The 10234-nt window shown below is 44.0% G+C and overlaps 1 protein-coding gene across 1 annotated transcript; it reads left to right on the forward strand.

Annotated features, from left to right (window-relative positions):
- Nucleotides 1-37: 37 nt before the first annotated feature.
- Nucleotides 38-691, forward strand: LOC148002417 (Y-linked testis-specific protein 1-like). The gene has a single exon (XM_087577163.1). It carries the CDS (start codon nt 38-40, stop codon nt 689-691), a length of 654 nt encoding a protein of 217 aa, XP_087433289.1.
- Nucleotides 692-10234: the final 9543 nt, after the last annotated feature.

The following is a 10234-nucleotide window of genomic DNA, read 5'->3' on the forward strand; positions in this document are numbered from 1 at the left end:
CCAGGATGCCGTGGCCTACCACACTAGGTCTACAGTCATGAAGAAGAGGATGTCTCTGAGGAGGATGAGCGCACCATCCTTCCAGAAGCGGAGGAGGAGGAGGCCTTCTCCCCAGGCCCTGGGGAACATTGTGGGCTGCAGAATTTCTCACGGATGGAAGGAAGGTGATGAGCTCGTCACCCAGTGGAAGGCCATCATTGTAGATCAACTGCCAACAAGTCCCTCTCTCTTTCTGGTCAAGTATGACGGAATTGACTGTGTCTACAGACTGGAACTTCACAGCGATGAGAGGATTTTAAAGCTTAAGGTCTTGCCTCACAAAGTAGTGTTTCTTCAAGTGAATAATACCCATCTCGCAAGTGCCTTGGTTGGCCGAGCTGTGGAGCATAAATTTGAGGGCAAACATGGCTCTAAGGACAACTGGAGGGGGGTGGTCCTAGCCCAGGTGCCGATCATGAAGGACTGGTTTTACATCACCTACGAGAAAGATCCAGTCCTATACATCTACCAGCTCCTGGATGATTACACAGAAGGTATCCTCCATATCATTCCAGAGACTCCTCCAGCAGAGGTGAAGTCAGATGTTGACAGCGACATCTTAACCGGTCAATGTGTGCAGTTCACCAGAAGCGACGGGTCCAAACAGATCGACAAAGTCATTTACCAAGTTCTACCCAAGCCTTCTGTGTAGTTCACCAAGTTTGATGGCGACATCCACATCTACGTCTATAATCTGGTGGAAAAGATCCGTTAAGGTGAAATGCACAAACTGAGGGGGACATAGATGGGTAATTTATAGGATTGGGGAAAATGTTTGTTTTTCTGTGTTTCAGATACCCACGGGCCTTTGACAACCCCAGTATCTTTTCCAGTTGAATTTGTTTTGCTCTAAAAATCAAAATGTGCGATGTGATGTGTTGTGTGTGAACACTTTGGTGGAGGAGACGGACTGTGGTGGATGGAACATGGAGAGGAAGCCGGAAAGGTCAAGGCTGTGAACAGTAAGTCTAATGTCACGTAGACTAAAACAAACAGGACTGAGCTGGTCTGGTCTTTAGGGATAGAAAAGAACTGGAGATGAGGCTTAGAGGAGCAGGGATGGCACGGGGGGAAAAAAGATGGATGTTTAGGAAGCAGTGGAGGGGGGCCAGAAATAGATTCTCTGAGGGGAAGTTTGAGGGAGAAACAGAGAGTTGGGGAAGGAGGGGCAGGTAACAGGGAGGTGGTCTTGGAACTCAAGGGGAAACCCAATAAACTGATCCAAGCAGACTGATAATCAGAGAAGGTCGGGGGGTGTTTGACTAACGAAACCTAATGAAACCTGTTTCTCATCTCTAGATGTATTATTTTTAATTATGAGGGTGGGGGAAGGGCATGAATAAAGGACACCACAGAGAAAAGAATAGTCAGGTAACCTGGAGCTGGAATTAAAGGTGGTTGGGAGCCTTTGGACATGAGCTCAAAGAACAAATCCAAGTCCTCTTTCAAAGCAGACGAGGTCTTGATCCATTGGTCATCCCTCCAGGCCCCTAAAGTCATCTTTTTAAATAAATCCCACCTTCACATGCAGAGAAGAGACCAGGATGAGGGTAAGAAAAATTAAATTGATGGGGATGTGGAAGAAAGACTAAAGAACACATGAGGGAGTAGAGGACACTGAGGGACGAAGGAATTCCAAGATGGAGTTCTCAAAAAGTGAAGTAGGAGACCAGGAAGAACAGAAAGGGTCTAGAATGAGTTTAACTTGGGCCGCATCCTTATTGGTCTCTTTGGTTCCTTAAAGAACAGCCATGACATCACTACAGAAGGTTGATGTGAGGTGGAGGCTTCCCCGGAGGACATTTTGACGAGGATAACTCAAGAGAAGTGAATGCCAAACTAAGTTTATATCTATCGATTCCTAAAAGTATCATAAAGCCCAATATTTTGTACGTTCAGTAAAAAGTAATTTAAAAGGGAAGATGAGGATGCCGTGAGCTTCTGTCAGGTGTTACGTGGATCCTGTGTTTAGCTTCCCTGAGCACGTTAGACTCTGTTGCATCCTGTAATATTTTTTGAGGTCTCTTCTCAATGACCCTAGATGACCACAAAGAGCTCCTGCACTGGCTTGCCTTGCCTGGATCTCCTTCAACTGGATGGCTTTCTACAAACCTGCGGGCCCTGTTACCATATCCAGCCCCCGGAAGTTCCCGTGTTTTACTCACATGTAAGCTTGTCCTCAGAAAACTCTTGATGGTGCCTCCAATGCAGAGGTGCTGAGCTCTTTCCTATGCCATTTGCCATGTCGTTAAAATGGTTTGCGGGGGTTCGGGATTTAGCTCAGTGGTACAGCGTTTGCCTAGGAAGCACAAGGCCCTGGATTTGGTCCCCAGCTCCCAAAAAAAGATTCAAAAAAATAAAATAAAATAAAATAAAATAAAATAAAATAAAATAAAATTCTTTGCAGTTCCTGACCATGTAGTTCTCTCCTCCTGAGAAACCCCTGTGCACCCCATGGGGTCTCTCTGAGCCACATCTACACTCCAAGAGTTTCTTTTGGACACAACCTTATCTTGGACTCATTCATTGCTGTTTCTTCACTAGAATAAGTTTCTCACTGCAGGACTTGAAAATACTTTCTATCGTTGATTAATTCTGCTATTTGGGATTTTTTATACTGGCTGGTTGTCTGATGGTTTCATTGCTGCGAAAAGACACCATGACCAAAGCAACTTATAAGGGACAACATTTTTGGGGGGGGTTCTTTTTTGCGGAGCTGGGGAATGAACCCAGGGCCTTGTGCTTCCTAGGCAAGCGCTCTACCACTGAGCTAAATCCCCAACCCCAAGGGACAACATTTAATTAGGGCAGGCTTTCAGGTTCAGAAGTTCAGTCTATTTTCATCAAGGCAGGAATCATGGAAGCGTCTAGGCAGACATGGTGTTGGAGAAGAAGCATATCACCCCCAAAGTGATATGCTTCCTCCAACAAGGCCACACCTACTCCAACAAGGCCACACCTCCTACTTGTGCCACACTTCCCATGGGACAATCACATTCTAACCACCGCCCTGATTTTATGCCAACGTGATGCAAGCTAGAGTCATCAGAGAAGAGGGCGCCTCAGTTGAGAACATGCGTCCATAAGATCCAGCTGTAGGGCATTTCTTAGTGATCGGTGGGGAGGGCCCGGCCCACTGTGAGCGGCACCATTCCTAGGCTGGTGGTCCTAGGTTCTATAAGAAAGCAAGCTAAGCAAGACATGAGGAGCAAGACGGTAAGCAGTGCCACTCCATAGCCTCTGCCTCAGTTCCTGCCTCCAGGATCCTGTCCTGTTTGAGTTCCTGTTCCAACTTCCTTTGCTGATGAGCAGCAATGTAGAAGTGTAAGCTGAATAAACCTTTTCCTCCCTAACTTGCTCTTTGGTCACCGTGTTTCCTTACAACAATAGGAAACCTAAGTAAGACAATTTCCTATAGAAACAGTGATTCTAGTAGAGCCACAGACGCTTACTTCATAAACTCAAATAGAGACGTATAGACACTTTGTTTTAATTTAAAGGTAAGACTTGCTCATGTGCTGACCTGTGACGTTCTAGTTTGCTTCCTTCTCTCCGTGATGAATGCCATGATCAAAACTAACTTGGGGAGGAAAGGGTTATTACCTTACAGGTTACAGACCATCACTGAGGGAAACCAGAACAGGAGCTTGAAGTGGTAACAAGGAGCTCTGCTTGTTGGTCTGCTCCCTGTTTCAGTCATTGTTCTGTTGCTGTGAAGAGACACCATGGTCAAGGCAACTACTATAATGAAAGCATGTAATTGGAGGCTCCCTTACAGTTTCAGACGTCTGGTCCATCATCATGGCAGGGAGCATAACACGGGAGCAATAGAGAGCTACTGTTCTGTAAGGAGAGAGAGAGAGAGAGAGAGAGAGAGAGAGAGAGAGAGAGAGAGAGAGAGAGAGAGACAGAGACAGAGACAGAGACAGAGAGACAGAGATAGAGAGAGAGACAGAGAGATAGACAGAGACAGAGACAGAGACACAGAGAGAGACAGAGAGAGAGACAGAGAGAGAGACAAGAGAGAGATAAAGAGAGACTCTGGGAAAGCTTGGGGCTCTTGAAAACTCAAACCCCACCCTTGTCGACACACCCACTTCCTCCAATGAGGCCACACCTCTTAATCCTTCTAATCCTTGAAAATACTGTCACTCCCTGTTAACTAAATATTCAAATATATGACTGTGGGAGCCTTTCTTATTCAAACCGCCACACTCCCCATGGCTTGCTCCATTACTATTTCTTACAGCCTAAAAGGCTATTCTTTTTACACATGACTACTGATGAACTTGCCCACAATGGTGGGCCCTCCCACAAACAGTCATTAATCCCGAAAATGTTCCATAAACTAACCAAAAGACTAATCTAATGGAGGCAGTTCTTGACTTGTTCTCTCTTCTCAGTTGACTCCAGATTGTCAAATTGGGAAAAAAAAAAGAGAGAGCGAGAGACCCAGCACCATAATGTTTCTCTTACTCCATGTTACATACTCACCACCAGACACTCTCTTCTCTCAGTGTACAGACCCACTTCCCTGTATGGCAGAACTAAAGAGTAACTACTGTCACCAACATGAATACTCGAGGATATGTGACAAGAAATGAATACATTCTACAGCTCCCGACGCCAAGCGAAAGCATTTTAGTGTGGGCTACACTTACTGGGAGACTGTCAGTCACTGGCCATTTAATGGGTCACAGTAGACCACAGAAGCAAAAAGTCACAACCTACATATCATCTCCTCTCAGCAGGAGACATGGCCCTTTCTCAAAACCCATGAATCTATCTGTAGGCTTAGATTTTTTCAAAACCTACTTTATTTAGGGTTCTTAAACCTTCTAGCCCACCAACCAGAGGTAGCAGAGAGAGAAAGTTGATAGGAAAAGGGAGAGAGTTGTGGACCTATTTAGAAGTAATTCTTTGGGGTAACTCCAATATTCATTGTGCAGTACGGTCCAATAGCAAACGCAAAACCCATATCAGTAGCAGTGCCTTGACCTGTCAGAGACCACAAGGCTCTAACAAACCAACAAGAAGCAGCAGAAGCATCCAGAAGCAGCATGGATAGCACAGGTTCTTTTGTGCATTTCTCCTTGCGAAACGAAGACCAGCAAAGACCATCGAAGCCTTGCAAGGTGTAGCAATGTAAAGATGTCCTCTCCCTCTCTGTGGGATTACATTTATGTTCTCCATAAACATCCTGTCACCCTTCAAGCATGTGCTCCAGGGAAATATCACATGCCTTCTCATGTGTCTCCTTCAGCAAAACATGCTCTCCTGTCATAGCTTCCAGAAAAACATCCTATGACACAAGTGAGATTCCATAGATACCAAAATTTTTCCACTTCATCTAGCCTTGTCTCACACTTGGCCATGACATCACAAAACATATAATGGCCATCTTGCAAGGCTCCTAGGCCCCAGCTCCACCAGCCGCTGGAACTTTTGCAAATGCACTCCGTGAGACTCACACCCTTTTGTGAGAACAACCTTCAGTTATCCCTGTAAACATTGTGCTCTCTCCATCTTTGCTCTCAGCCAATAGCTGTCCAACTTCCAGCCAACTAAGCTGTTACCAGAAAAACCCTCATTAATAAAGCCAATGAATTTGACTTGATTTATTTTCCCTGACAGTACGGAGTGTTCTCCCTGCATGGTTACCCTGGTGTCTGAGTCATCTGTAATAAAACCCACTACTATTAAGATCAAAGTCACAGGAACTATAGCAAATAGCAAATCACACGACAAGCATCACAGTTGGCCAAGCCTTTTCTGCAGCTTTATTGAAGTATAATTTACATACTTAAAAAATCCATTTATTTTAAGTGTGTAATTTAATGATTTTACAGCAAAATTTATAGCTTCCTTCCCTTTTTAATACTCATTTCCCACTAGTTCATACGATATCGAAGTCTATTAAAAACACAGAAGTGAAGACAGGAGAAGGACCAGAGCGGGAAGCAGGAGGTTCTTGATTTGCTAAGACGACAGATACATTGGCAGATTCGTCTGGATAAAACCACTTGGGAAACATTGTGTCTTCTCTTAGCATGCAGCCTCCAGACAAAGAGTTTAAAGGATTAAGTCATGGGTCTTCCTACATCAATTCCGGTCCTGACCTGGTATGGTCAGCATCACTTTTGGCCACTTTCATGTTAATCCCATTCATCACTCTTACACATTGCCTAGCAACTCACATAGTAAACTAACTTATTTTGGTTCATGGTTTCATAGGTTTCAGTCCATGGTCACATGACCATGAAAGGGGCACGATAGAGCTCAACTGCTAACCTCACTGTCATCCAAGGAGCACCAACACAGGAAGAAACTAAGGACAAAAAAACACCCTCCAAGACACGTCCCAAATGACCAAGTCCCTTAATTTCCTATCTCCTAGTTTCCCGCCACATTCATACACATCCATCAACAGATGAACTCATTGATTACAGCCCACAGGGTCCAATCGCCTTTCATAGTCCCACCTTTGAACATTGTACTGGGACAATGTGTATCTTAAACCCATAAGGTATGGCCAGATGTTGTGTCAGAGGTCTAAACGTCACCTCACACTAGAAACAGCTGGGTAGGTTTCTCAACATCTCCTATTTCTTTCTGGGACTGAGCCACACCATGTCTGCATTGCAGCATTTTGTCTGGGGTGAGATACCGTCAGCAGTCAATTGTAAAGACGCCCCCCACCATGTGTGTGCTTGAATGTAAAATGGGACATCTATAATATAGACACACACGCATATACACAGACTCACAGAGAGAGGCAAAAAGGGAAGGAGTTGAGTCTTAGGAACCCTCAAGGAAGAGGGAGTGGAAATAGAAGATACAGATGTCAGCGAGAACCAGAACAAAGCAGTGTCTTCTATACATGACAGGACCACTATCCCTCAGCCCTAGCTGATAGGAAAGGGAGAGTCAGTTTTCTACAAAGATATAGCTGGTGATAAGCTGGCCAGTCTCCAGGGGCTTGCCCAAGGCCCATGAATTTATGGGCAGCATAAATGACTTGAGTGGGTTATTACAGAGGGGAGAAAGAGAGCTTGAAGTTGGGAGAAGGGATTAGGTGGGGATGGATCTGGGAGGAGTTAGGAAGAGACATGAGAAGTAAATTCTATCAATATATAATGTACAAAGTTCTCAAGGAACTAATAAAAGTGGTTTTTAAAATACCATATCTGTACTGAACACATACAAACCATTTTTCTTGTCATCTCCTAAATAACAGCCCCTCATGATTTCATTTCATTAAGAACAAAAGTAATTCAGAGATTATTTAAAATGTAGGAGGGTCTGGGGAGACGGGATAGGGGTAATGCCAAGTGTGTGGTCACACATGCAAACACCAGGGCTTGGTATGGGAACAGGAGGATGACAGGGGCTTCCTGACAGTGAGCCTCTCCTCAGGTTCAGCAGGGGACCCTGTCACAAGGGAATACAGTAGGTAGTGAAGGAGCAGAACACGCTCTACCCTCCCCCAGCCTCTGAACTTACTTGTCTCTATGAACACACGCACACACACACACACACAAAATATGACTAGAGTATAAGAGAGGGTTGCATAGGTTATATGCAAATGCAGTGCTGTTTTTTCCAAGGAACCTGAGGACTTTTAGATCATTGGGAGTCGTGGGGCCAACTATCAGAGGACACGATATATCTCCTTATTGTGCAAACGAATCCTTTGTTGAGTATGTGTCAGTGACTCCACACAGTTCTCCTCCTCTAGGTTCCTGTGTGTCACAGAGAATGATGTGGAAATACTGAAAAAAATATAAAGTAAAGGCTTTGTTGGGGTTTCTAGGCTTGCGTTAAAATCATATTTATCACGTTTTATTAAATGGAAGGGAAATCTTCAGCTCCCAGCAACAATAGACTCAATCATGTTGGCTTCTGTTTTATCCCATTATGAATAGCAATTAATTGCACATCAATAGCTCCCCATGCTTTGAACTAAATCAGGATGAAGGGATATGTTTCCGTAACCCCTATGTGGATAATCATGTAGAAAGGGGGGAGGTATGATGCCTTTGGCTTATGGGAGAGTTATGGCTTGATTGGATACTTGTTATGCAAATAACGCTAACCTCTGAGAATTGAAATTTCAAGATAAAATATACTGCCAAATGGGATGGACACTCATTACTTGATTTCTTTTAAAAGAAGAAAAAAAACATACTTTAGGATTTTGAATAAGTGTGACCCTCAGAGGTTCAAATACTTGAATGTGTTTGGTTTCCAGTTGGTGGAATGTTTAGAAAGGAATGGGAGTTGTGTATTTGTTAAAAGAGATGTGTCAATGGGAGGTGGGGGCCTTGAGATTTCAAAATCCCACCAGGCTTCTCTCTCTCCCTCCCTCCCTCTCTCTCTCCCTCTCTCCCTCTCCCTCTCCCTCCCTCTCCCTCTCTCTCTCTCTCTCTCTCTCTCTCTCTCTCTCTCTGTCTCTTCCTCTCCCTCTCCCTGTCCCTCTCTCTCCCTCTCCCTCCTTTCCTCTCCCTCTCCCTCTCCCTCTCTATCTCTCTCATCTGGGGAGCAGGATGTGAGCTCTCAGGAACTACTCAGCCAGGCCTGCCTGCCTGCCAGCCTGCTGTCATGATGTCTACCACGATGGTCCACGGACTCACACTCTGAAACTGTAAGACGGCAATTAAATGTTTCCTTTCATGAATTGGTCACGGTGTCTCTTCACAGCAATAGAACAGTAACTAAGGCAACATCTTCCTGTGTATTTTTCTAATACTTCTGTATTTATTTCATTAAAGTTACCTGTTGTCCGTTGAACAGTTTTATGAATGAGTTTCAAGTTTAAAGACAAATAGTGACAAAGAGGAGTGGCACTGCTAGGGGGTTTGGCCTTGTTGGAGTGGGTGTGGCCTTGTTGGAATAGGTGTGTCACTGTGGGCGTGGGCTTTAAGACCCTCACCCTAGATGCCTGGAAGCCAGTCTTCTAGCAGCCTTCAGAGGAAGATGTAGAAGGCTCAGCTCCTCCTGCACATGCCTGCCTAGATGCTGCCATGCTCCTGCCTTGATGATAATAGACTGAACCTATGAACCTAAAAGCCAGCACAAGTAATTATCCTTGTAAGACTTGCATTGGTCATGGTTTCTTTTCATAGCAGTAAAACCCTAACACATACATACATATATACATATACATATACACCTAGGTTTACACACACACATACACACACACACACACACACACACACACACACACACACACACACCATTACAGGGATTTTAGATCTAGCCAGGGCCCCTGCAGTTTCATTTGTCCATCTGATACATGTGTTCATGGAACATGTCTCTCTCTGTTTCTTGTTCTAGGAAGAACGTGGACAACATCTGCAGACTCGCTTCATTTTACTTTATTCTCCTCTTCAGCCTTAGAAATCTCAGCTTACAGAGAGGGGAAGATGGGCACTTGGTTCGATAGCTCTTTTTGTCTGTGGGGAGCTTACATCTCAAGTCACAAAGGGAAAATAAATATAACAAGAAATAAAAATACACATCCAAATCGTGATGGGAAGTTCATATCCGTTCCCCTTAATGAATGTCAACTTTGGAAATTGGAATCCACAATGAGATGAGACTTTTGAAAAATCCTAGTTCTCAGGCAGGCTTTGGTATTTCTCTATCCCTGAAAAGGAACACCATTAGAAAAAGACAGACGGTAGGTTGCTTTTGTCCACAAATCGAATCTGAAGCATTTGATAATGAGCATAGAGGGGGCTCACCCCATGTTTACCAAAGAATAAAGTAATATGGGGGCGGGGGAGACATCTAGAGAACAGTTGGTGCCTTATTGGTATTAAAAAAAATTCCTGAAGTCAAGAAATAATATTTGACAAAAGAAAAAAAAAACTAGGTTTCCATTAGGCAGACTGTTTTTAAAATAGCCTTCATTTTAGTCATGGAAAGACGGGGGTGGAGCAGGTCACTCTGTAGATAGCTAAAGTCATTCCCATCAAAAAATTAAGAATAATGTGGATTTTTAATGGACTTGAATAAAATTAGAAATTTTAGCTTTCAAAGGGAAAAATTGTATTCCAGAGAGAGAGAGACAAAGGAGTGTCCAAACTCATACTTGATTCTTTCAATAAATCTACCGGTAACTCATGTGTTTGTTGATATTAGGATGAAAACACAGGTTGGATATCTCGACTTAAGAGTGTAACGTGTGGGG

The sequence above is a fragment of the Rattus norvegicus genome, chromosome 11 (genome assembly GCF_021556685.1).
Source record: "Rattus norvegicus strain SHRSP/BbbUtx chromosome 11, alternate assembly SHRSP_T2T, whole genome shotgun sequence".
In the NCBI taxonomy this organism is placed as follows: Eukaryota; Metazoa; Chordata; class Mammalia; order Rodentia; family Muridae; genus Rattus; species Rattus norvegicus.